Here is a 27,891-nt window from a genome sequence, read left to right on the forward strand (position 1 = left end):
TACCGGTACACCTCGTTCCATGAGGAGTAATGGTAGTTCGGAATAGGAAGCCTAATCCGAACTACCTAGTTCGTGCCGCATGTAGCCACGGGCACGGAGTCCGAACTAGCGGACATTTAAAAATGGCGGCGCCCGACAATATGCAAATGAAGCCCGGGAAATTCAAATTCCGGGCTTCATTTGCAACTCCGGTTGCCTACATTAACCACCCTAGTTCGAACTAGGGTGGTAGTGTAGACATACCCTCAGAGGACAGCTCCAAGGCAAAGGGCAGGAGATGTACAGCAGTGGCGGGGAGAGGCAGCTGAAGTGCTGGCCCTTGATAGCCTCTTGGCCAAACCTGACAGGGGATCCTGACTGAGGCTCCAAGACTTACTCATAGACCCTGATCTATTGTTTGGTGACCATTGACCTGGGGCAACTCAACTTTGGAAGCCCTGGGGGCCTCACTGATACTCACAGCACATGTTGGGGACCTCAACTTAAGTGTGGTTGCATAGGGTATATCTACGCTACAGCGTTATTTTGAAATATCTAATTTTGAAATAGTTATTTTTTAATATCTTAGGGTATGTCTACACTACCCTCCTAATTCGAACTAGGAGGGTAATGTAGGCATACCGCACTTGCAAATGAAGCCCGGGATTTGAATTTCCCAGGCTTCATTTGCATAAAGCCGGCCGGCGCCATTTTTCAATGCCGGCAGTTCGAACCCCGTGCCGCGCGGCTACACGCGGCACGGAGTAGCTAGTTCGGATTAGGCTTCCTAATCCGAACTAGCTGTACTCCTCATTCCACGAGGAGTACAGCTAGTTCGGATTAGGAAGCCTAATCCGAACTAGCTACTCCGTGCCGCGTGTAGCCGCGCGGCATGGGGTTTGAACTGCTGGCATTTAAAAATGGCGCCGGCCGGCTTTATGCAAATGAAGCCTGGGAAATTCAAATCCCGGGCTTCATTTGGAAGTGCGGTATGCCTACATTACCCTCCTAGTTTGAATTAGGAGGGTAGTGTAGACATACCCTTATTTATTTATTGTGCGTCTACACACAAAATGCATTTCAAAATAGTGTGTCCACACTGATTGGACGCTGAATCGCATTTAAGGCCAGCTGAACTGGTTCAGGCAGGGCATCAGGTCAGAAGTTACCTTGTGGCCAGGGCGGCCAGCGGGGCCCCCTATTTCGAAATAAGCATCTACACAACGCTTATTTCGAAATAGCAATTTCAAAATTGGCGCTATTCCTCGTGGAATGAGGTTTACCAGTTCGAAATAAGCCCTCTATTTTGAATTAATTTTGAAATAGCAGTTGGCTTGTATAGATGCTAGGAAAGTTATTTCGAAATAACTTTGCTGTGTAGATATACCCATATACGAGCAAATATATATGCAAATACCTTCTTTCACACTGATGGGCGTGAATACAAATCTTAAGGCAAGACTACACAACACACATGCCCCATTTAAGTCAGTTCTGCTATTAATAAAATGCAACATTTACCCGATTTCCACCCATATGACAACATTTTTCACAAGCAATGACAGTCCAAGAATTTAACTACGCATCTCAACAGAAGATCATTACATTGACTACTGTTTTGTTTTGGCTCCCATGCACCAGCTGAATGTTGGTCCCCACATAAACCCAAACTGCACCGCGGACCTCAAACAAACTGGCCAATGGGCAGCATGTGGCCAATGAGCTGTGTTTTGAGTAGCCCTGGGTGCTTGGTCCTGCCATGAAGGCAGGGGACTGGACTCGATGACCTCTCGAGGCCCCTTCCAGCTCTAGTATTCTGTGATTCTATACTGCCCACATAGGGTTAGATAGGGGCTGGTGTCCCCTAGAGGGAACGGGTCCCCAGAGCCCATCCATACCTCTGTGAGCCAACCTGTGCTCCTGCCCTGGGACTGAACTGGAGACAGCACCCCCTAGAGAGGCCCTGTAGCCTCCTGTGCACCAGTGGGATTTGGTGCCAGGCCCCTCCCTCAAGTGGATCCCTTGAACTGGACGTCAGGTCAGGCCTTGTTCTCTCCCACACTGTGGGGTGCCAGGATTGCCTTGTGGTGCCTTTAGGCAGGTGTCATGGCATGAGGGGAGTGAATTGGCTAGGTTCGAAGCATTTCCCCCCTGGGGGCAGGGCTGGGGGCAGGGCTGAGCGAATGGAAGAAGCAGGGGCAGTGGGTTTGCTGCCAATAGTTGGGCTTCGTCGGCAGGCAGCTCCCAGGACTGTCTCCTTTGATCGGGGTGGATTGATCGCAGCATGAGCTAGCCAGGGTGTGATTGCTGAAGCCCCCCCACCTTGGGGTTGTTCCCCACATTAGCCAGATTACAGCGAGCCAGGTTATGCCGACCTGTGCTGCAGTCACATCTTCGCTAGCCGTGTAGCCAGCCCCTGAACCACTGGAAACTGAGTTTCTAGTTCAGCCTGGTATGTGACCTCAGGCATGTTGCAGCCCCCCCCCCCCGTGCCTCAGTTTCCCCAGCTGTAAAATGGCAACAATGCTGGCCTCCATGGGAAAGTCCTCTGAGTGCTACCAATAGGCGGAGCTAGGGCTGGCAAGGACTAGCCTTGTCTTGGTCACGTTGGCTTGGTACTGGTCCAGTGGGCAGGTGGTGCCGGTCAGTTGCTTGACAGCACTTTGTGTCTGTATAAAATCAGGTGAGGTGGTCCAGTGACAGGCAGGTGAGAGGCTGAAAGTCAGCAGGCAGAGAACCAGGTGCCAGGCGGCGGGTCACTCGCAAATTCAGCATTTGGGGAAGAGGGCTCCCCACGCCTCGGCTCCCAGCACTTGCTAGCGGAGTTCACAAATGACAAAGTTCTTCTCACTTCCCTGCCAGCCAAGCCATTGCTTTACTCTAGGTCCTTAACATGTGCTGTCCCTTGTCTTGGCTGGGCACTGCTCCTGGGCAGGCCCAGCTCTCCTAGTGTGGAGTCACAGAAGTGCCCAAAAAGTGGAGTTGGGAGGGCACAAGCACCCGGAGCCATGATGCCTGACCCTGATGTTCTTGTCCAAAGCCCCACACACACACTGTCCCTCCTCCACAAAATGCTCCTGAGCTACCTCTTCCTCCCAAGACCTACCCCAGACTTGTGCTCTCCCTCTGCCATTGCCTGCCCTTACACTCCTCTGCCTCCCCGCCCTGCTCCATGCCATCTAGCCCTGGTCTGCCTGACCATGGGCTACTGCTGGAGACTGTCAGGTTTTCTACCAGCTGATGCCAGAGCCAGGCACCCCTAAGTGCCCCCCAACCAAATCCCTCTCTCTCAGAGCCAAGCAACCTCAGCCAGTGTTCCCCCCCAACCAAATCTGTCTCCCTCAGAGCCAAGCAACCTCAGACAGCACCCCCCCTCCCCAACAAATCCCCCTCCCTCAGAGCCAAGCAACCTCAGGCTTATTTATTTACCTGTGTCCACAGATATGACCACTTGCAGTTCCTGTTGGCCATGGTTTGCATTTCTTGGCCAATGGGAGCTGTGGGAAGCAGTGGCCTGGTCTGTGGTGCTTCCCGCAGCTCCTGTTCTCTGGGAACAGAAAACCACGGTAAACAGGAGATGTGAGTGGATGCACCTGCAAACGCGTAGGTAAACTTATTTCCAACACTTGAAGTGGGGGGCAGTGGAGACTGGCATCATGGATCTACTGGAGACTAGCATCAACTGCTCCATAATGAATCAGACATAGGTAGGTTGGGGATTGGCCAAAAGGGGTGCTTCAAATTAATAAAAAGCAGCTTATGCCTGATGCAATAGGGAAGGAGAACTAATGGAGGCATTCAAGAAAGGGGTAAGATGATCAAAGGATAGGCTAGGAGAATTCTCTTTGCAGAGTATCCTGAATGGATATAAGGAAGGCAAGACTGCAGGGAAAAAAAAGATGTTACAGTAATCTAGACATGAGATGAGAGCCTCGATGAGTTTTAACTGATTGTATAGAAAGGAAAGGCCATATTCTTGGCCTATTATTGCAAAATAATATACAAGATTTAGACACAGCCTAGAGACCCCAGTGAAAGTACCAAGTTGAAGATGATGTCCAGGTAATAGGGCAAAGTGGCAGGTAAGTAGTGATATCCACAGCAATTGAGAGAGGATGTGTGTGTAGTTGGGAGGGATGAGTGGGAAAGGTTGGAAGCTCTGTTTTAGTCATGCTGAGCTTTAGCTGACAGCTAGACATCAATGAAAATACGACAGAGAGACATGATGAGATTTTAGTTTGGACAGGAGGAGACAGGCCTGTAGCAGAAAGATAAATCTGTGAGTTGTCAACCTAATGAAAAAAATGCCAATTAAAATCCTGTAAAAGAAAAATGGATTTCTAACTGCTTATCATGAAGTTAAAATAAGAAAGATTATGATACTTTGGTGAAGGATTTAGAGCCTAGTGTATGTTATAATCTCTGCTATTTAAAGAAATGTGTGTCAGTGAAGCTGCCTGGTACATGTTTTCTATGTGTCTGGGGTAGTGTAGTACAGGAAAATGAAAAGGGACTGGGGCATAAGGGCTAGTAAGAGTTTGATGATTTTTCTGCAGTATACTATTGCAATTACAATTGGGTTTTGCTCCATTGTCAACACGTGAACTGCAGACTTCTGATGCTTTCTATGCAGTTACAAACTGAATGTTGAATATTGCAAAGAAATGTCACACACACACATTTAGGCCCACATGAAATGACACTGACATTAGCGCTTTGAACAGGAGTAACAGTCCACTCAAGCAGATTTATCTGCAGGATAAGTTCCTGAGATTTTAAGCATTGCTAGAATTTTGTATTGCATTCTACTGAATTACAGACCTAATCTGAGTATTCTGCTAATGCACTGGTTTTTATAACTTTAGAAACTCACAGAAGAAATAAGTGGTGATTGGTGTTTTAAAATTAACAAACTAAATGGCTAATTTAGTTAATGTTGATGTTTCACTTAGGAAAATCTAAATCTCGCCCTGAATTCTGCATCAGCTATTGGCTGTACAGTGGTCAACATTGGATCACAAGATCTAAAGGAAGGAAAACCACATTTGGTATTGGGTCTCTTGTGGCAGATCATTAAAGTTGGTCTTTTTGCAGACATTGAGATCTCCAGAAATGAAGGTAAGAGAGGAAGTAATGTCAGATATTCATTCTCTCTTCCATCTCAAAGGAAGTTTACAGACCTGGGGAGCAGTGCAGCATCCCCTTTCATTCCCAATTTGTTCTTTGCTTAAGCCCAATCCTGTCATGTTCCTGTGTACAAAATCCTGCCATCTGGTTGGTGGTTGGTCCCAGGTCTGACTCATCTTTGTTGAGTTTTTTTTATATCCTGTTACTTGTTTGTCTTTTTGCTGTGCCCACTATCATAATCTTTTTGACTGCAGTCAGTCGAGTATCCTGGATTCACATCATACTCTCCTTCTCACTTGGGTGCACAGTGCAGCTCTCTGAATGCTGCAAGCCCAGAGCAAGTGGAAAGAGGCTTGTGTACTATCTCTGCCCCTAGCAATATCTTGCAGCTTCCATTAGCCAGTTTCTGACCAATGGGAGCTGCCTGTTGGCAGGACAGGCAGGCAGCACACAAAGTACTCCTCCCCACGCCCAGCTCACAGCATTCAGTCAGCCACACGTGACTCCTGCAGCCTGTGTAGAGGCATGGAAGACAGGAACTCTGGCTGAGGAACCTGCTGGGCTGCTGGCTAAGAGCCGCCCAATAAACAACCCCCTCCCCCCACCAGAGCTTGCCTCTGGTGCCCTAGCCCTTCCCTCCCCCCAGCCTTCTGCCCCCTTCTATACCTCTAGCCTATGTATCCCAAACCTTCTACACCCCTGCTTCTGAATACATAAGCCTTCCCAGACTATGCATCTCCTCCTCCATTCCTTCTCCAGGTCACAAACTCCTCCCAGACCTTGCACCCCAATCTCCTGCCCCCCAGTCACAACTCAAATCCTCTCCTGCACTTCTGCTCCAAGACACAATCTTCTCCTGGACCGTACACCCCCTCTTGCATCCCAGTCCTCTGCCTCAGGTCACAACCCTCTCCTTCACCCAAACTCCCTTCCAAATCCCATACCCCCTCCTGCATCCCAATCCCTTACCTCAAGCCCGCTTCTGCACCTAACCTCCATCCCAGACCCTGCACTTCCTCCATTAATATCATGTAAGAGTGTGGTCTTTGAGCACTTACCAAATTCTTGGAGTGCCCCCCCAGTCAAAAATTATTGGCCTCCCCCATTGTAACATCTTCATTTGTCTTAAAATCATTCCACTTTACACCTGCCATCTTTCAAAGAACTCTGATTTCTACTGCCTGTAGCTTCTTGGTATCCATTTAATGCAGTTGTTATCAGATCATAGTTATACTGTTAGTGCATGGTTTGATACTTTCACTTTATAACTGTAATGTTTTTATCAATATATAATTTCATCAATTTCTATGTGATACTTGTGACTAATGTACATCTTCTTTTAACCTCATCCCTGATGGAATCGTTGGCACTGATTTAAGCTTCCTAGGCACATATAAAAGTATACTTATCTGGTGTTATGTGATAGTCAATTTGGGATTAAATGTTTTGTGACCATAACAGTAATACAACTTAGCTTTCTCTCACATTTGCTTTTAGCTCTTATTGCTTTGCTAAATGAAGGGGAAGAACTAGAGCAGCTACTGAAACTTTCCCCAGAAGAGCTCTTGCTACGTTGGGTGAACTATCATCTGGCCAATGCAGGATGGCAGAAAATCAGTAACTTCAGTCAAGACATTAAGGTATATAGTTGTCAGTCTAATAAGAGAATACAGTCATGCCAAAATGTAAACAAATAAAAGATTGAGATCAGAATTGGTGATCTGCTTGTTATAGGTACCTTCTCACCAAATGTCTCCTAACATTGCATATTCTTTTGAACAGCACGTTTATGCTGTTCAGTGGCTGGTGCTATGTATCAACTAAGGATATGCAACCAAACCAAACACCTTTCACATAGCAGCCCTTATTGAGGAAATAGAAAATTCCAGATTGTAATTAGAACTGTATGGATTGAATTGCACATTCCTCTTCCTTCCCCTCCCCAACTTTACATCTTTCCCTTTAACCCTTCCCATAAGGCAGTGGTCACCAGCCAGTAGATCAGGATGTTCAGGATCTACTGGTAGATCTTGGAGCCTCTGACAGGTGATCCTGACTGGTTTAGCTGGGAGGCTTTCAGTGCCAGTGCTTCGGCTGCCCCACCCCCACGGTCCTGCTGCTCCTGCCCAGAGCCTCAGCGCTGCCTCCTGGGAGCTTCCTGCTTATTGTGCAGGGTGGGAGAGACAGAGGCAGGGGGGGACTGATGTTACTCTGTCCCCCTCTCCTGTACCCCATCTTTACAGTGTGAGGAGGGTGGGGTCTTGGCGAAGGGGTGGAGCAGAGGCAGGGCCCTGGAGAAGGGGAAGGCGTATTTGGGTTTGAGGTAGATCTTGGACTGACTTACATTAAAAAAGTGATCTTGTGTTTAAAAAGGTTAGAGACCACGGCCATAAGGTCTCTCTTGCCTTTGTTATCTTTTGGGGAAGAGAATGTGTCTTTCAGCCATCACCTAGTTCCGTGGTCAATCACGACCAACATGTCAATCACGATCTACTGGTCGATCTTGGGGGCCCGACCAGTTGATCACGAAGCTTTTGGGGCCCCCCCTTACTGCCCCCACCCCTCCAAGATGAATGTCATGCTTATTCTACCTCCAGGAACAACGGAGGTAGCACAGGCTTCCAGCAGGGTGGGAAGTGTTCTGCAGCCGTGCACCTGGTACCAGAAGTGCGCGGGCTGCTCTTCCTCCCCCCTGAACAGCCGGCGCGGTACCTAAAATGATGGTCCGTTGCGCGCGCGCTGGGGACTTTGTTCCCATGCTGCCTTCCTGGGTGTCCGGAACTGCACTGGCTCTGGCTGCTCAGGCAGCGCGTGCTGCCATGAGGAGGGGAGATTCCTTGTTCCCACTGCCCGAGTAGCTGGAGCCGGCGTGCTGGGTTCTTTATTCCTCTGCTGCCTGCCTGTGGAGGAGGGGGAAGTCCCAGTTCACGCCAACCGCAACCGCTCGAGAAGCTTGCGCCTTACTCCTCCCCTCCTCGCAGCAGCATGCGCTGCCTGAGCAGCCAGAGCTGGCGCAGTCCTGGATACCCAACCCCTTCCCCGCACGCAGAAAGGCAGCAGGGAAACAAAGTCCCCAGCACACAACGGACCGGCATTTTAGGTTGGGGCAGGTGTGGTCTGGGACTCTTCCCCTCCCCCCCCCACTCCCTAAGACAGAGGGGAATAAAGTCTCCAGCGTGGCAGCTGGAGCTGGTGCGGTCCGGGACTCCCCATCTCCCCCGTTCCCAGCCCGCACAGGAAGGCATCAGGCTACACAACGAACCAGTGTTTCAGGTACCGTGCTACTGTTTAGGGTTGGGGGAGCAGCCCACTCAGTTCCTGGGCCTTGGCCTGCAGCTGCAGGATCCTCAGGTACTGGTCCCTGTCCCCTCCCCCTGCCCAAACCCCTAAAAGTACCCTGCCCCACCACCCACCGGCACCCTGACCTTTGCCCAAGGCCCTTGCCCCAGCACCCACTGGCCCCGTCCCAGCACCCAGTCTCCTGTCCCAGCACCTACAAGCACCCTGTCCCAGAACCCATTGGCACCCTACCCAGCACCCTGTCCTGGGACTCCCTGGCACCCTTCCCCAGTACCATGCCCCCTGCCCCCACCAGCACAGATGGGGCCACATTAGTGAGGTTTGTGGGGGTTTTGGAGGAGTTTTTATTTTGCATCTCACTTCTGTGGCCCCAACTGACTTTTCTGTGGGTCAGTGACCCCTGACTCAAAACAGGTTCCCTGCCCTTCTCATATATAAAGACAATGCAGAAACGTTTTGTGTTTGAGACAGTATTTTATTTAAAAATGAAGCCTGGCCAACAAACCCTCAACTGGGGCCAAGCCCCCATCTGCCCACAGCATAATAACATTCCTGCTCTCCCTCTTCCCTCAGACCCTAGATCTGAACCTATCATACACTGAAACCCCCTGCCCTGAGCCCTTCACATACCCCGACCCAAATTTCTGCACCCTCATACGCACAAGCTTGTGGCTTGCTTAGTACCCCAACCCTACATCTGACCCCAACACTGCCTGGCCTGGAGCCCCCTCCCCGAGCCAGCGTCCCTTTCTCCACCTCCTCCTCATCCAGATTTCCTCCCAGAGCTTGCACTTCTCACCCCTTTCCACACCCAAATCCCTCATTCCCACCCCAGAGCCTACACATCCTGCTTCAACCCAGCGAGGGTAAGGCTAGACTGCAGGAGTTTTTCAGGATTCCAGAGATATCCCAGAAAACTCTTCTGCATCTAGGGATGTGTTTGTTCTTCCACTTTTTTTAGTGGAAGAGCAAACGTGCTCTTTCGGTCACCCTTATATTCCTCTTTCCACAAGGAATAAGAGGCTTCCAAAAGAAGGGGTTTTTCTGACATTTGGTCCAGTCTAGACAGGCCAAATGTTGGAAAAACCTCTTCCTACAGAAGAATTGGGGAAAAAAGCAGCAATATAAGGGTTGGGGATAGCAAATGATGGAGAGGAGAATAGAGAGGAAGGGGCAGGGCTTCGAAAAGGGGTGAGGATGTAGATCTTGGCTTGTTCTGTCATTTAAAAAGTGATCTTGGGTGTAAAAAGGTTGGAGACCACTGACCTAGTTTATCTGTAACAATAGGTAATTGCCCCTTTTCTGCCACAGCTCAGAGTGTCAAGAGACCACTACCAAAGGGTAAAAGATGACATATGGTGTGCCTTTTGGCCATTCCCTCTCGGTTACAGTCCCAATTAATCCTTCAACATAGGAGACATATTAGTGCCTTGCTGCTGATTCAGTTCACTAACTTCATGGGGCTGAAACACAGCCTGGCTCTGCTATGGTAGCTAATGGATGTATCCTTCTCCTTTCTCTGCAATCAGCCATGCAGTACATAAAGTGTGCTCAGAATTGCATTAAGTCCAATAAGAGACTGCAGCACTTTTAAAATAAAAAGTGAAGGGGCTGTGTTTTGTGGGAAATAAATGATGTGACTCCATTGAATATCTTCCCTCCACTAATTTCGGAATAACCGTTAAAGATAACTTTGTAGTTATTTCTTTATTCTGCATGAAATACCAGGGAAGAGACTATCAACAAAGAAAATAACTAGCTTTCTTTTAATAAACAAGTATACATCTAATCAAAATGTCTTTAATATATTGGATTAGTATTAAACATTTCTAATATTAGCTGTTTTAATGAGGACCGGTTTATCTCTCTGCCTTTTTTAATTTTAAGAACAGGGAAGTCAAAAACAGGTTTTGAACATTGCATCTAATACATAGAATTCATGATAAATTGAGTCTGATTTCTTTTAACTGGGGCGTTTTGGTCCACAGTCTGTTGTCCACGTTCATTGATTTATTGAATGAAGAGGCCATCTGAAAAAATCAAGCTGTTTGGAAAGACTCATAATCAAAGATGAAAGTAAGCTAGTGCACCTGGTGTGGTGCACCAGTAAGACAGTGGCCAGCTGATCCTAATTCTGACCTCCTCCCTCCCTCGAAGTTGAGTTTGGCAGCTGGTAACCCAGTGTGCAGGGCTGGCAGCAGGACAGGGGTGATGTGGGGCCAGTGACAGGACAACCCTGATGCCTGGCATGAGCCAGCAGCTGGAACCCCAGCACATAGCACAAGCAGCCAGGACCCCCAGGTGTGGTGTGGAGTCAGCGGAAGGACAGCTCCTGGTGCGATGCCGCACAAGGCTCACAGCAGGATAGCACTGGTGTGTGGTGTGGGGCTAGCAGCCGTGACCCTGGCACAGGGCCACTGGGAGAGCCCCAGGGGTGTGGGACAGGCAGCCAAGACTCCAGGTGCACAGGGCTGGCAGGGCAGCTTTGAAGTCCTTCACCCCCACACGTCAACCCTCTGCCTTGAGCCCCTCATACACTCTAGCCCTGACTCCTGCCCTCCCCCCCACACACACAGACCGCCCCAGCCTCCTGGCCTCTTTCCTGCACTCTCTCCCCTGCCCCCCTCCCCCACACACTTCAGCCTTCTGCCTTGAGCCCCATTCCTAACACTGAAATTTCTTACAGGTACTGTTGTATTGTAAACCCCTCCCCCCATCTCCTGCCCTGAGCTCCCCTTTAAGGGCGGTGGCTTGTGATAGGACAGTACCTGTAAGACGTTTAAGTTACTGAAATATTGTACTGAACAACAAAAATGAGACTCACATCACTTCATTTTTACTTAATGTATTTAGTAATTTTTGTTTTCATAAAAATAATAAAAAGACAAGTGCTAGAATTTTACTCCTATTCAACACTCTTTTTAGAACTGGCTAGTGCATTCCCAATGAGAAGAATTTTATTCTATCATGATTAAACAGCAGTCATTCTTATTCACTGTCATTTGGCTAAACTGTTTCTATGTGAAGTGGCCCTCTTGAATAAGTAGATCTTGAGCAATGGCCTGATCCACAATCCATTGAAATCAGTGTGAGTTCAATGATCTTTGCATCACAGCCTAATTGCAGTATTCTATACCCCAAAGGAGTAAATATTTGTTTATTTCTTACTTTTGTATTACTTGTTTTAGGATTCAAGAGCCTATTACCATCTGCTAAATCAGATTGCACCTAAAGGAGGCAAAGATGATGAGGTTCCCATTAACATTGACCTTTCAGGGTTTAATGTAAGTATTCTGAGTGTCATAGAATCATAGAACACTAGAACGGGAAGGGACCTTGAGAGGTCGAGTCCAGTGCCCTGCCTTCACGGCAGGACCCAGTACTAGACCATCCCTGATAGATGTCTATCTAACCTGCTCTTAAATATCTCCAGTGATGAAGATTCCACAACATCCCTAGGCAATTTATTCCAGTGCTTAACCACCCTGACAGTTAGGAAGTTTTTCCTAATGTCCAACCTAAACCTCCCCTCCTGCAGTTTAAACCCATTGCTTCTTGTCCTACCTTCAAAGGTCAAGGAGAACATTTTTTTCTCCCTTCTCCTTGTGACACCCTTTTAGATACCTGAAAACCACTATCATGTCTCCTCTCAGTCTTCTCCTTTCCAAACTAAACAAGCCCAATTCTTTTAGCCTTCTCTCATATGTCATGTTCTCTCTTTCAAGTTCTCATGTCAAAAGGATACCTATGTTTATTTAACAGACACACATATCCAGGAACTTGAATACACTACTGTTGTCCCAAAACACAGTTCCATTTTGTAGTGCAGACATGAGCATGATCAGATTCCTGCACCATGAAAAAGCTTTGAACTCTGCAAGAAGAGTACTGTTTCAGGATACTGTTGAAATATGCCTACGTGCCTGTCACATTTTTTGGGGAACTGTACCTGTATTTTCCCCCAGTGCCCATGGTCCAGCTGGCACCAAGTTATGTCTCAGTTCTCCAGCTAACACCTGTGTCAGAGCAGGAATTCTTGTCCCATTCCTTTCTGACCAGAGGTTTTTAAGACTATGCCAAAGCTCTCTGATGGAGCAACCTGTTCTTTCTTTTGACTTCTGGGTGACAGCTATGGCTTTCCAGAGTCTTACCCAGCCTACATGGCTATATGGATATTTATTGGCTGTGATCCAAGCAAAAGATAAGCAGTAACTGTTGAAGCTATATGTACATACTGCAAATGATGTGGACTGAGTAGCCCTAATTGTTCTAGGTAAATGAATAATACAAATCAACACAAACCCTTCCTAGAAGATACATAAACTGCTCACTAACTAATGACATAATTTTTTTGATTGTAAGATTATGTTAAATAACTTGATGGCAATTAAGATGATTCAGCAAGTGTTTGGTTATGTTCTAGAAGAAAAAAGGTTTCCCGATGGAAAAAGGTCCACACTAATACTCTGGTTCTGAACAAGGTCTACATCCACACATTATATGCTGGGCCTAATGTTTTATTATTGTATAATTAAGATACGAGTCGAGTGAAGCAAAAAAAGTTACGAGCCAATGTTCATTAAAGATGTTTTTTACTTCTTTTCTAGGAAAAGAATGACTTGAAGAGGGCTGAATATATGCTTCAGCAGGCAGACAAACTGGGCTGCAGACAGTTTGTTACTCCAGCTGATGTAGTTGCAGGCAACCCTAAACTTAACTTGGCTTTTGTTGCAAATCTCTTTAATACATACCCAGCCCTGCACAAGCCTGACAGTTCTATGTATGACCTCAATTTACTAGAAGGTAAGCTCTTTCAACCTGTACTAGTGGTGAGCATAGAGAAATAAGAGCACTGGAGAGTGGGTATAACATATACAAATTATGTCTTCTGACTGGATTGTCTGATAGTATCCCCATGTGACTGTGCCTATGTACTAATATATAAAACTACAGTTAGTTTTTCAAGTATTAGCTTGTTGAAGGAACCTCTCTCATTCTAGATATCAGAATGTGTGGGGTTTCCCTCACTTGTGCTGACCCTCAAAAAAGACTGACACTTAGAGTACGTCTACCATATCCAGAGGTATAATAGCTTCCCCATGTGTACACAAGCCGCCCGTTATTTCAAAATATTTTTGAAATAATGGGCACGCTATTTTGCCATCCTGATAAACCTCATTGCACAAGGGATAAGGGATGGCTCAAAATAGTGCATTATTTCAAAATTTGGTGCTGTGTAGACATGCCAAATTTCAAAATACGCTACATCCAAATAGATTCGAGGTAAGATACATAATTTGTGCTACACAAATTATGTATCTTATTTTGAGTGTAGGGTGCTGTGTAGACGCACCCTTAGTGAACACTATCAAGTGTTGCTAGTATAGCTGTGTTGGGTGGGAGTGTAAAACAGTCCCACCTCAGCCAATATAGCTATGCCACTCTGGTGTAGATGCAACAATTCTGACAAAAGAATGCTGATATCCACATAGTTAATATAATTCAGGGGGGTGGTGTAACTGCCAGCAAACTCCTTTTGTCACTGTCTGCTTCATTAGGTGGTGTTGCTGATGTTGCTGTACCAGCATAGCTATTGGAGCAAAGGCTCTATATTGTAGATAAACGCCGATTCCTGAATAACCTTCAACTACTTCAGTTGTTGAGCACAGAATTCTCCCTTCCCCATGTGTTCCTTAGACCTCCCCCCTCCCCCTTTTCTATCAGATTACCATGAACATGCTGTTTATACTTTGGTTGGGAAGAAGGGCATATGTCTTCCTCTATAGCCATTACCTGGATGACATGCCAAGATGGGTTTATTCAGTGGGTATTGTATTGCACACTTTTTAATACAAATATTTCATTGCATATACCTGTACATTTTTTTAAGAACAGGGTAATAGATGTGGCAGAACTGCAACTATTCTTTTAAAAGGGCAGAGAAAAGGCAGTTGTGTTCTTAAATTTTTGTCCTAGTGTCCCTTTCATATCACAAACAGAATTCAATTTACTTGACCAGCACTTTTAAACATGAAGGACCAAGAGCTGCTATTAAAGTTCTTTCGAGATGGTTGCTTGTCCCCAAGAGAAAAATAAGGCCCAAAATGCCAAATGATTAAGAAATGTATTTAACATGAAAAAAATCATGCTAAAAATCAGCAAAAAGAACTCAGTAATGAATTTTGCCTATAAGTTGGTCATATAACGCCACTCTCCTCCCCTTCCTTGCCACTATCTGTAACACGATATGAAGTCGACGGATATTAAACCACATTCTGCTATACCTCAGTCTTATATCGTTATAGGCAGGAGGCAACTTCCTAATTGTAGAGGTTAATATGTGTATTTTAAATAGCCCTTAATGTGAGGCTGTCAAGATCTGGGGTTTTGATTTCATCTATTGATAGGTGTCAACTGGGAAATTTTGGGCCGGATTTGTATCTATACTTCCCCAAAGTTTGGGGATGTGCAAATTCAGGTCCATCTCTAATATTAATATTGTATATAATTTATATACAAAAGTAGCAAAACTATTGCTGACCGGAGAGGAGCACTGAGGCTCAAGAATACTGAGTTTTATATTCCTGATTCTGAATGGGGGTGCACTCTAGTGGTTACAGTCAGACCCTTTTGTCCTGTCTCCTCCAGCCTGCCCCTCCTATCCTTCTCTCTCTGCTCTGTTTTCCCACAACCAGTCCCTTCCATTGTGTCTAGCCTGTCTCTGTCCTTCATTTCTCCTCGCTCCCACAACCTGGATTTTTTAGTCTGTCCTTCTGTCTCTCTGGCTGCCTCTCTCTGCCTGTCCCCACTTCTCACCCTCTGCTCTCCAGCAAGTTAGATTGCTGCTTCTTTCTTCTCCAGACTGTCTGGTGGGCAACAATTAGAGGCACTGAAAGCATAAGAGATACAGGTTCCTCTTCTCAGTTCTTGTGTCTGGCACCACAGCTATCTTTGACACTGAGAAGGAACAGTTACGGGACATGTCCTTTTGTTTCTCTGAATAGTTGGGATGCAACATGCTTGGTCATTTTGTGGGGAAGGTGCATGCTCAGTACAGTTGGCATGTAGGAGTTTTGTGGGGATGGAATATGCTCAGTTATGTCAGAATCTTCAGAAAATAATGCTGCCAAATGCTAAGAAATGTCTAATGAGCTGTAGTTTTCAGAAACTATAAAGTTGGCCAAATCAGATAGATTTTCACATGGTTGGCAAAAGGTACATCCCTCATGATAATGTAACAGCTCTGCCAAATTTCAAGTCTCTGTATCAAAACATGGAGATGCTAGAGCTTCTCATTGAAATGGTTTATACCAATTTTTTAAATATGGAAACAGTTCAGTCATTTTGCTGAAACTTTACAAAAATATTTATACCAAGCAAGAAATCTGGCAAGGAAAATTTCATCCTTAGCCGTTAAAATTTTGAAAAATTATCAACTACTGAATACAGGATCTTAATGGAAAGTGTCGAGCAACTTTAACTCACAACCCTATAATATCCATGTTAGGGTGGGAGAGTCCTAATTCTGTTATCTATATCATGGCAAGGATACAAGTCTCTTCCCTATCTATGTTATAACTATACAGTGACATACATTTATATAATCAAAATAACAACTATATTTCAGACAGACGGCATTATTTGTAGTGTTTTGTTCTGCAGTATGAGCAGCATTCACACTAATATTAGTCCCTACTAGTATTGTTATATAAAAGATAAAATAACCATTTCTTTATAGTTTTGTCATTTATGGCTGTCATAATCTGACTCATATTTTATAATACTTTGCTATTTTGCTTCATGAAATGCAGATTTGACCCCACCTAATGTAGGTACTGTATTTAGCAGTTTCTGTACTCCTTAAATGTATTTCTCCTGAAGTATTTTTTATTTTTCTACTACAATAACCACTTCTATCCTTTTCTCCTGGTTGGTTTTGCATTGTTCTTACACGGCTATCTTTGTTTTAATATGCCGTCACAATCATGAAAAACACGGATATGTATAATGCATTTATAATGGTGGGGCGAACTCCAAGACTTCTTCAATTCAGTATCAGTTCCATCTAGCTTCTTTCTGTGGAATTGTCCATACAATTCTGTAGAATTACCCGCACAATGGCACCCTTCCAAGATCCAGGATCTACAGCCTAGGAAAAGTTGGCTGGAAAGTGGTTGAAACTTTAATTATACACCTTTAGAAAAGGCTTTATTTTCCTGCTTTAAATTCCTCCCCTTCCTACTAGTGATCGTCTCCCTGGAAGAGCACAATTTAGGGATCCCTGTCCTTTCCTGTGTTGTTTGATTTTTTTTAAAAACAACTAAGGGGCGGTGCTCCCTGCTCACTATGTTCACCAATCCCCCTATCTCTGGGGGTAGGCAGCCCTGGCTCTCCCCCCGGCTGCCAGGAGGGCCTAGTATAGGGTTGCCAGGTGTTTGGTTTTCTACCAGACAGTCCAGTTTTTGGGCCCTCTGGTAAAAAAAAAAAAAAAAAAAAGATCCAGAAAATACGACATGTGCAATGTCCAGTATTTCCTGGTTTTCCGGATGGGTGCCAGACGGAAGCCTGGTGGGGGTGGAGGGAGTGACTGGGAGGCGGGGCGCGATCGGTGCTGGAAACCCTGGTTGCGTGTGAGGAGGAGGGGCAGCCCAGTCCATGTTCTTGCACGCTGGTCAAGCGCGTGGTGGAGCTGCAGCCAGACTGACTTGTGTGGGACAGGAGCGCCCTAGGATCTTCACAGCCCAAGTCAAGGCCAATCTCCCCGCCGGCTTATTCGCTCCCCTGTTTCCTCCGCCAGCTCTGTGTCCCGCTGGCCGGTTCCTGCTCTGGATCTTCCCTTGCCAGCCTTGCTGCACCCCCCAACTAGCCCTGCTTCCAGCGGCCAGTTCTCCCCTCTTCCTGAGCTCCCACAGCCAGCTCCGTCCCCGCCAGCTGCCCCCCCCGATATCCTGTGGCCAGCTCCATTCCACCTGACCTGCCCCCCCCCCCCACCAACCAGTCCTGCTTCCCATCGGCCCCCCATTTCCCCCGGCCAACCCTGTTGCCTCCCCCGTTACCTCTGTTTCCCAGCTCCTCCCCCTCTTCCCGGCCAGCACCACTCCCCTCCCGGCCGATCCTCCCCTCTTTCCCCATGAAGCGTGTCCGGTATTTTTTTTTTTTTAATGACTACCTGGTAACCCTAGCAGTGATCCTAATCCCTGTGATTACCACAGAGATTTAAACTGAGAAGCAATTTACCTCCTCCACCTCGAGCCCCCTCCCCCGGCTCCCAACACCCCTGACCCCCGACCCCATGCTTACCTGGTTCTGCCAGGCTGCCAGCACAAAATGGTCTTGGAGGGGTTTTTTTTGCTCAACAACTTTGGTCTCTTCCCCCCCCCCCCCCCTTTTTTTTTCTTCCCTCAACAGAATTTTTTCTCGTTTTTTTTGGGAGGGGAGGGTGGGTGTTCGGTATTTTTGTTTCAACCATCTGGCAACCCTACTGGCCAAGGCGTGGCAACCCTGGCCTGCCTCCTCCCTCCCCTGGCCATAGGGTTGCCAGGTGTCTGGAAAAAAAATACCCATACAGTCCAGTATTTTTGCCTCCTGTCCAGTAAAAAATTCAGAAAATACCTACAGTGTCTGGTATTTTCTTTTTTTTTTTCTTTCCTTGCCAGGAGGCAAAAATACCAGACACCTGGCAACCCTACAACACACTCAGCAAACCAGCCCCAGCCCCTAGCCTGTTCCCTTCCCCTTCCCCCCGACTGCCCACCCAGCTCTCCCACCCCCCAGCTTACCTAGTTCCACAGAGGAGCTGTTTTGTGCCAGGAGCAGAAAAACAAGATGGCCACCAGTAAAAAAAAAAAAAGCCTCTTCTTAAAGGGGCCATGCTGGTTTTTTGTGGTGTGGCCTGTTGGGGCAGCTTAACTCCGTGGTGAGCCCGAAGTGCAGAGCAGCCGCTCCAGAGAGGTGGGGAAGCGGCTGGGGTGCAAGACTTGCCCAGCTCATGATGGACCTTAGAGAGCATACCTGAGGCTGGGCTGCACAGAGCCAAGCCATGCAGCAGGAGCATGGGCTAGGCAGGCTGGGGGCAGGGCCCAGAGGCAGGCAGATGCTGCTCCGGGGGTGCACGGGGATGGAGTCACCGCCCTCCCCCCTGATTTCACAGAGTGGTCATATGATCAGGGCTCTAGGGAATGCAGAGTGACATGATGATGTCAGTCTGTCATCCCAGAGGAAAAGGTTATTTTATTTATTTTTATATATACATATAGATATAGATATAAAATAGAGAGAGAGAGAGAGAGAGAGAGCGCGAGCGCAAGAGCGAGCTGAAAGCTGGCTAAGCATTGTTCTGTTTTCCTTTCCAAGTATTGGATAATACTTTTTCTCTGTGGTGATCTCCATGTATAGGGACACAGGGCCAGCCTTTTCAAGGTGCTCTTTTAGCACTAATTGCTCTCCTTTGCATTTAAAACTGCATAAAAGAAAAGCACTGAGCCCCATAGTGCATGGCCTTTATTGCTCTTTTGCACTGTCCTCTGAGTGGTTGATCTGTCAGGAAAATAAAACAACTGGGGACAGGGCTTCCATTTCTCATGAAAGGCTGAGTTCCATGGAAGTAAAAGCTCTGTTTTTGAAACTTGTCCCATCTATATCCCTCCAGTGTTCTTTTTGTCTCTGGTGTGCGGTGTCTGCCTGGCTAACTAGAAGCTCATACTCCTTCCATTGGCTGTTAAAGCGACACAGAGGAAATTATTTCTATTCAGGCCAATAGTAACTCATGATGCAAATTGTACCAAAACTTCTGCTGCTCAGAGAAAGAATTATACCATGCTAAATAGTTATTGCTTGGACACCTTCGACCATCCTCTTAGCTACTCCTCTCTTCTCAGACGCCACTGTAATAGACAGCTTAGTGAGAAGTGGCTGTGGAATATGAGGGAAGCTACCTTATAGCCATCTTTCTCCTCTGGATGGCTCCCTGCTCCATTTCTGTGGGTTTTCCATGATTTGTCTTTCCCTTACATCATGCATCAGAGTGTATGCCCCCAGTTTTTCATAATGTATTTTTTGAATAAGAAAATAAAAAATGGCTGGTTAATTTTCAGCCATCTGAAAAATTTAAGAACTCTTATGTGATGCACCCCAAAGGCTCTTGTTTAAAGTGGCATATTAAATATGGTAACATATTTTAGTTCCTGAATTCCTACTGTTCAGAACTGCACTCTTCAACTTGCATGCTATTGCTCCTAATAGTTTAGTTTGGATTCTTTTGGCAGTGTTCAGCATGCTCTTTAAGATTCTCAGTGTGAGTGAAGTTGCTGAATATTTCCTTTAGTATCTATGTTTCCTTAGTACATTTTCCTGGAAGTATTTGTCTTTTTGCCTTAGAAATATACCAATGTCCTACATTTCAATCAGGAGGATTGGTTTTTAGTTGTTGAGGCCTAATCTGGCAACTTTTTGGCATCATTTAGTCTCCCACCTATACCTTCAATTATAAAATTGACAAGAAATAGGAAGGAAGGAAGTCGGTTTAGAGTCAAAATAGCTTTCGTTTTGTGTTGTTTTAGCAAATATTGATCAATAAATGCTTTTTTCTTTTTCTGGGTAGGCTTTTATTAGTAAACATCAGTTTGAAAGTTGAAATCGGTAATACTGAATTACACATGATTGAAAAACCCGAAAATTTTAAAAAATCTGTTGTAGAATGAAAGTTTTGTACATTTCCAATGTGCCTAAGATTAATCCCAATATTTTAATGGAATATATGGACAATGTGTTAATGGAAATGTTTCGGAGATCTAGGGTTCTCTTGTCACTGCTGACTGGAGAGAGACACCTGAATAAAATATAATAATGGTCATTTTGACACAATTCCATATTGCGAAAAACATTTGGAAGATGTTGATTTTGTTCCAGTGGAGAATGAAAAGAAATATCAAAACTTCAAAAGTTGTTGCAAAATGAAATTGTCCATTTCTAATTACAAGATCAAATGAGCTGCTGCTTCTTGCCTTAGTTTCACCCAGTTTGAATAAACTCAGTAACATTAATTATTAAGAAACAAACAAAAAGCAAATCAAAGTTTCATTCAGACAGTAGGTACTCTAGAAATACCTTTGACAGACACCCTATAAATCAGATTTAAACAGTCTGTTTATCGCAACCAAACTGGCTTCTCATGGATTCCACACGATCATTAACATTACTACATGGATTCCACACGATCATTAACATTCTTAAATGTCTAAAATACAAACCAATAATATCTCCAATGTGTTGTTGTGTGTAAAAACATTTTTATAGAAAAATATATTCTCATAGTATTCCCTGTGATGTGTCTTGCATTGTGCCCAGAATCCAAAGCTCCTGAATGTGTCAGGACTTTCTCCATCCTTTGACCAATAGAATTTACGCCTATAGAAAAGATACCACATTTTCAAGGAAAAAAATGTATTACAAGAACTATTCAACGTAACTTTTGCTACTGTATGTGTGTAAGTGATTTAAACCTGATCTTTCAAAACATCATCTCCAAATCAATAATATGGATTATATCTGTTGCTATAGGTGAAAGTAAGGAAGAGAGGACATTCCGGAATTGGATGAATTCTTTGGGTGTAAACCCATATATTAACCACTTATACAGGTAAAACTTTGAGTTCTGATTTTTATTCAGTTATTTATTTAGATCAGCTCTTATAGATGCAATAAAATAGACATTATGTCCCACAGGAAAAACCCACAAAAATAATATCCAGAAAGTGAAGCTGCATTTCCAACAGAACTATAAATAGGAAAAAAAGCATTATTTCATATTTTTCAAATACGAAATTAGTTTGCCAGTAGGGCACTGGCTAGTCTAAACACTTTGTTTAGGTATAACCTAAAACCTGATATGGAATATCAGAAGTAAAGAATGGGGTAAGTGATAATTGTTCTGAGGGAAAAGGGTTTCATACAACACAATGATATTTCTGTTTGTGTGGCAAGTAAACTGTGTTATCATAATTAGTATTATTTATTAAATAAGTGTGTGTGTCACACATGTCAGGAAATTTACATCCAACTCGGACACTTTTCTCTGGTCCCCTGGCATAAACAGCTATTGTGGAGTGGATGAGAATACGGTGCTATGATGATAAAAGAGTGGTTGTTTCCAGCACCTTAGATCTGGTAGTAGCTCCAGAAGGAATCCTCATAATCATCGTCATTGTCATGTTCCCATTACACCTTTGGTGTTTGGGGCAGTGACACAGCTTCTCCATTCCTGTCTTTTTCTGGCAGGTCTTTCAATGGCTTTCCAGGTTTTTCAGCTCACTTTCAATAGCTCTTCATGTTGTGTTCAGGTGGCCTCATTTTGGCTTGCCTTTACTTGTCCATCTTATTGCTACTCTGGTGCTGAAATCAGTTTCCATCAGCGGCCTGGGGAAGTCGGGCTGCCACGCTGTGGAACCAGTCTTCCTCAGCGGCAGCTCTAACCTCAGGCAGTGGAGCATGTAGGCAGTTTTGGGAAGGCTGTGTCTTCCCCTGCCTACATCACCAACTGCCCATGGACTTCACTCCTCTGTTGATAAATTGTCCTTTTCTTGATTATCAGCTGCTCTGCATTCCCCACCTCTTCATCAAGGTATTCAAGTACTTAAAGTTGTCTTTTTAACTGCAGAACAAAGCCTTTCTTCTTTTCAGGGGACTTTAGCTTGTCAATGTCATAACATTAATCTCCCTTTTTTGGTGGTGCCACACTTCTCAGTTTTAGCTTGATGGAGACTGTTACAAATGGTGGTTGCTGCCAATATTTGCACTATTCACTTCCACATCTGTCAGTGAGCATTGCCATTTGCCTTTAATCATTGTGATCAATTTGGTTCTTATCGCTGCCATTTGAAAAGTACCATGTCAACTTGTGAATTTCATGATACTGAAACAGGGTTCCACTGATAAGTAGATCACTATATTTTTTTAAAATTGTGCTGTTCAGACAGTTTATATCTAAAAATAAAGTAAATGTTGATAAAAACCTGATTCCGTTTTCATGCTACTAGGATGCTTTGGACCATTTTATTTTATAACTCTTATAAATTGAGGTTGTCTATAGTGTGTTTTAAAATGGAAAACACCTACCACTAATGAGTAATTTCCCAATGTAGGTCTGTTTAAAAAAATAAGAATGCTACTTGCAATGTAGAAAATAATTGTTTTTTTTTTAACTCTTCTTACTCAGACGGATGCGCTGTTTTTATTTAATCTTTCTAACTATGTTCACCTATAGACTAGGAATGTTAAAATGTGTTTATCTAGGTAATGTGTAACTGCTGAAAACGTCAGCAGTTATACGTTTACATGCAAGGGGAGGAGAGACTGAGCCAACTTTTAAGCTGGCTCCCTGTGCATACCAGCTTCCACGGAGCCGCCTCCCTTCCCCCCACTGCTGCCTCCAGTCTGTAAATTTTCAGAGGTCTCATTCTTGTTAAATACTTAAAAATCACTCTTCATTGTTTTTCTGCTGTTTTGATCTAGTGACCTTGCTGATGCTTTAGTGATCTTCCAGCTGTATGAAATGATTCGTGTTCCCGTAGAATGGAGCCATGTCAACAAACCTCCATATCCTGCACTTGGTGGCAACATGAAAAAAGTAAACACTTTGTGGTGCATTCCAGTTACAATGGACACCTACTACTGTATTATATTGTATCATCTTGAATTGTGTTAGCTAGTGACTCTGGACTGTTGGCTCTGTTAAGCTGGCCACATGTTTTAGGTTTACCGAGACAATCCTGCCAAAAGTACTCTGGGATATTTTCCCAAGGAAGGAGTATTGATATCTTCTTGGGGTGCAAGGAGGGCCACGCAGGGGAACAGGGAGGATGCATGAGGGGGCACTCCATTTAGCAATCAAAATTTTGGTAGGAGAATAGGGGAGCAGTGCACCTCCTGGGTGCTACCATGAGACACCTATAATGCTAAATATAAAATAGACTCATTCTGATTGCTTAGGATTCATATTCATAGATTTTTTTTTAAGATAGAAAGGACTATTATGATTGGAGAATGGTGACGTGAACTCCATTTTACAATTTTAAAATTTTGACAATTTTAGGTTACAACACAGGATGAATTCACTTAGATTGATTTATAACAAAAACATTTCTTTTATATTTTAGAATTTTAGCATCTCTAATTAGGATCTTACATTTTGGAATGATTTCCATAATCTCTCTCCCCAAGTTCCTAAGGCTGGAACTGTCTTTTCCTTTTTTTCCTCTATCATCTAAATTCAGCTTTGGTATATGAAAGTGCAACTTCATTGGCTTCAGTGGAGATGCAGCAGGTTATACCAGGTGTCACTTTGGGTGCATCTACATTGTCTCTGCACTTTGGGTGCACTGTAGGTTGAAATAAGATGCACAATTTAAGCTATGCAAATTGCGTAGCTTATTTCAAAGTTATTTTGAAATTTGAAATTTGGCGCTGTCTACACAGCACTTATTTCAAAATAAATTGCTATTCCAAAACGTCCCTTACTACTCATGGAATGAGGTTTATAGGGATGTTGAAATATCAAGCCCATTATATTTTGAAATAATGGGAGCAGTCAAAGGATGCAGAATAGCTATTTTGGGCTCGTCTAGACTACATCCCTCTTTCGAAAGTGCAAATTAGGAAAATCGAATTAGTAAATTAGGCAAATCGAAAGCGCAAATTAAGCAGGGATTTCAATATCCTGCGCTTTATTTGCATAATGGCATCTGAGCACTTTTTCGAAAAAGGGTTTTTCAAAAGTGAAAGCGCCATCTAGACACGGTTCTTTTGGAGGAAAAAACCCTTTCAGAAAAAATGAGTACGGGATCTTTCGAAATCTAGACATAGCCTTTGTGCTGCAGTATAGGCGTAACCTTTGATTTCATGTTCTGAGCTCTGTCAGACAGAGAATGCCAATACAATGTTTTCATTTATTCAACTAGGAATAAGATTTGTTAAGAGAATCTTATATATTTGTATTTTGATCTTCAAAAAGTTGTTTTGAAAGAGTTAATAGACCTTTCATGGTCCCCAGTCTCAGCATGGGTAACATTGGGACAAGATAGCTCAAAATATTTTTAATCCTATATGTGATGTTTACATTTTATAGGCATAAAAAATATTAACATTTAATTTTTAGATTGAGAATTGTAATTATGCAGTGGAACTTGGGAAGACAAAGGCCAAATTCTCCCTGGTTGGCATTGCTGGACAGGATCTAAATGATGGCAATCCAACTTTGACCTTGGCATTGGTGTGGCAGCTGATGAGAAGGTGAGGAATTTTTACAAATTCATGCAGAGCATAATGGTATCCATACAAAACTATGACTAGTTGTTCAGTTTTTTGCATCCAAATGGAAAATTTTGTTAATAAGAGAGAGGTGGGAAACTTTTTTTGAGTTGGGAGTCTCTGACCCACAGAAAAATCAGTCCGGGGCCACGGACAACTGAGAGGCTCCCATAGGGAAGCAGCAAGGGGTTCGGATCCAGGTCGGATCTGAGGTTCCCCATCTCTGGTCTTAGTGCTAAATTCCCCTCTCTGCAGTGAAGACTGAAATATTTGGACTAGAAATCATAGAAATATATAGTATGCTGCAGTGAAATACTCATGATTACTTTGTGAGAGTAAATGCTTCTGGAAGTATGAGACATAGTTATCTGCCTTCTATTTATGGCTGAAACCTAGCCTTTTGTATGGTATATAATATAATCAAGACCTATTTTACTAACACCAAATTAAAAAAATAATTTTGTGGATTAAAGCGGGATCTTAATAATTTCCGTTGATCTGGAAGCGCCACGGTTCGGCCCGGGTCCTCTGCCGCTTTGCTCCACATCTCCCTGGTCTTCTGGGGGGGGGGGGGGAACGCAGCTAGTGCCCCCCCCAGCAGACCAGGGAGACGTGGAGCAAAGCCGGGGGCCTGTGGTAGAGCAGGTGGGGCACTGCCGGTTGGTCCCGCAGCACCGCTCCTTGGTGCTACTGGACCAACCGGCAGCACCCCAGCTGCTCTGTCCCAGGCGTCCTGATTCAGCTGCTGATCAGTTTCAGCAGTGGCTGAATCAGGATGCCTGGGGCAGAGCAGCTGGGGTGCTGCTGGGTTGGTCCAGTAGCGCCGAGGAGCGGCCGCGCTACTGGACCAAGCCAGCAGCACCTGAGCTGCTCTGCCCCAGGCGTCCCAAAGTCAGCCGCTGCTGAAACTGACCAGCGGCTGACTACAGGAAACCCTAGGCATAGTTGCTCTGCCCTGGGCTTCCTGGAATCATCTGCTGATCAGTTTCAGCAGCAGCTGACTTGGGGACGCCTGGGGTTCTTATATTGAATCTGTATGTAAGTGGAACTGGCATCCAGATTCAGCCGCTGTTGAAACTGATCAGTTTCAGCAGCGGCTGATGCCAGTTCTGACTTACATACAGATTCAACTTAAGAACAAACCTACAGTCCCTATCTTGTACGTAACCCGGGGACTGTCTGTAATTATCTTGATTTTGAAATGAAAGTAGTAATTGAGCTTCTTTATATTCTTAACATCTTTAATTGTTTCAATTCAACAGATTAATCTTGGCATTTTGTAGACTAAAAGCCACCATCTATTATGACAGGTGCAAATTAGCTATCTATAAATATCAACACCTAGAAATAAGGCAGCAACATTACCAACAGTTCTTTAATTGTACTTATTTAAATGGAAGTTAATGGAGCTGTGTCAATTTATACCATCCAAAAATTTATCTCATATTATGGAATTTTGTAAAACTATAAAAATACCAAGTGTACAATAAATAGTGAACTAACTATTGGAACAAAATGAAAATTCTCCATTAGATCAAAAGATAGTTGTCTTGGATATCTCTCCTTAGATTACATCCTTCTGCATGGATTCCATTGTTTGAGAACAAATAACTGTTCTTTAGTAATGTTGGGCTGCTGAGTTCAAGAATTATATCCATTTTTGCCCATGACATACAGATTTTCTGAAAACTGGAGTCTACTTTTACAAAAATGCTATTAGACTTCCAATAATTCAGCACCTTTGGGACCTAGGTGGTGCCGGATTATCAGATATGCCGGAGTATCGAAAGGTCCTGGTACAGCTGCATGGTTTAACAGCTGACCGGGACACAATCTCCCTCCCTCTCCCCTTCGCTTCTACTCCATGCTGTAACCTGATCCTCCTCCCCCCTCCACTCTCCTTTCCTCTTCGTGTAAAATAGTGATAGAAATGTAGCCGTGTTAGTCTGGTGTAGCTTAAACAAAATACAGGACTATGTAGCACTTTAAAGACTAACAAGATGGTTTATTAGATGATGAGCTTTCATGGGCCAGACCCACTTCCTCAGATCAAATAGTGGAAGAAAATAGTCACAACCATATATACCAAAGGATACAATTAAAAAAAGTGAACACATTTACCTTCCTTCCCCCTCCCCCCCGCATCCCCCTTCTGTTCTGAAATGTGATTTGTCCTTTTCATATGTGTTCACTTTTTTAAATTGTATCATTTGGTATATATGGTTGTGACTATTTTCTTCCACTATTTGATCTGAGGAAGTGGGTCTGGCCCATGAAAGCTCATCATCTAATAAACCATCTTGTTAGTCTTTAAAGTGCTACATAGTCCTGTATTTTCTTTCCTCTTCACTTCTCCTTCTCCATGCTGTAACCCGATCCCCTCCCCCCTTCCCTCTCCTTTCCTCTTGGCTGAAGCAAAACGCTCTTCTCCATATTGTAACACGATCCCACGTCCCTCCTCTCCCCCCCCCCCTCCCCCGCCTCCAATCTTATGCTCCGTCCTGGTACAGCCGGCACATGTGCTAAGTGGCCAGCTTTTTAATCAGACGGACAGGAGCACTTGACATTTTGATGCCGGAGTATCGGGAGTGCCGAACAACTGGGTGCCGGACTAATGGAGTTTTACTGTATAATGTGTTATACATTATATGCTGAGACTTATTTTCAGGAACTTAAAACTATTTGTAGTGACTTATTTTTAAGAACTTCCATGCAAAAATACTTCACATTAATTGAATTCGTCAAAATGAATGCCATTAGGAATAACAAAACAGAATGGTTTCATTGTTTTATGTTTTGAATGATATTTTCTGTATTTTTCTGCATTTTTTCAGGTTGCCTGAATGACCCAAAGAAGCAGACAGAACATAACAGATTTTGTTAGAAACGTATATCACACCTACTTTGGTATAAAACATGGGGATCAAGACTTTGGAACAAAAATACCACAAATGTAACAAAATACGTCTGGATCATTCAGGCAACCTCGAGATGCCATGTTAGGGATTACTTGAAAAATGAAGAAAATGTAGAAGAAATGCAGAAAAATACAGTCATAAATATCATTCAAAACATAAAACAATGAAACCATTCTGTTTTGTTACTCCTATAATATAATAATTTGGCGATCCTCTTCAACAAAATTAAGCTAGATGGCATTCATTTTGACGCATACAATTAATT

General features: G+C 44.2%; 1 protein-coding gene and 1 long non-coding RNA gene across 6 annotated transcripts in view; one reads left to right on the top strand and one right to left on the bottom strand.

Moving 5' to 3' along the window:
• The window catches only part of PLS1 (plastin 1), a 91,265-nt gene that overhangs the window by 54,842 nt on the left and 8,532 nt on the right, over positions 1 to 27,891 (top strand). For all 5 annotated transcript variants that reach the window (XM_006123988.4, XM_006123987.4, XM_075937660.1 and 2 more), the window contains 7 exons: positions 4,932 to 5,097; positions 6,604 to 6,746; positions 11,595 to 11,690; positions 13,014 to 13,209; positions 20,965 to 21,043; positions 22,915 to 23,029; positions 24,557 to 24,690. In XM_006123988.4, the coding sequence (XP_006124050.1) occupies positions 4,932 to 5,097; positions 6,604 to 6,746; positions 11,595 to 11,690; positions 13,014 to 13,209; positions 20,965 to 21,043; positions 22,915 to 23,029; positions 24,557 to 24,690 (929 nt within the window). The remainder of the gene's footprint in view (positions 1 to 4,931; positions 5,098 to 6,603; positions 6,747 to 11,594; positions 11,691 to 13,013; positions 13,210 to 20,964; positions 21,044 to 22,914; positions 23,030 to 24,556; positions 24,691 to 27,891) is intronic.
• The window catches only part of LOC142830766 (uncharacterized), a 74,723-nt gene that overhangs the window by 34,153 nt on the left and 12,679 nt on the right, over positions 1 to 27,891 (bottom strand). The window lies entirely within an intron of this gene.

The sequence above is a fragment of the Pelodiscus sinensis genome, chromosome 10 (assembly GCF_049634645.1).
Source record: "Pelodiscus sinensis isolate JC-2024 chromosome 10, ASM4963464v1, whole genome shotgun sequence".
Taxonomy (NCBI): Eukaryota; Metazoa; Chordata; order Testudines; family Trionychidae; genus Pelodiscus; species Pelodiscus sinensis.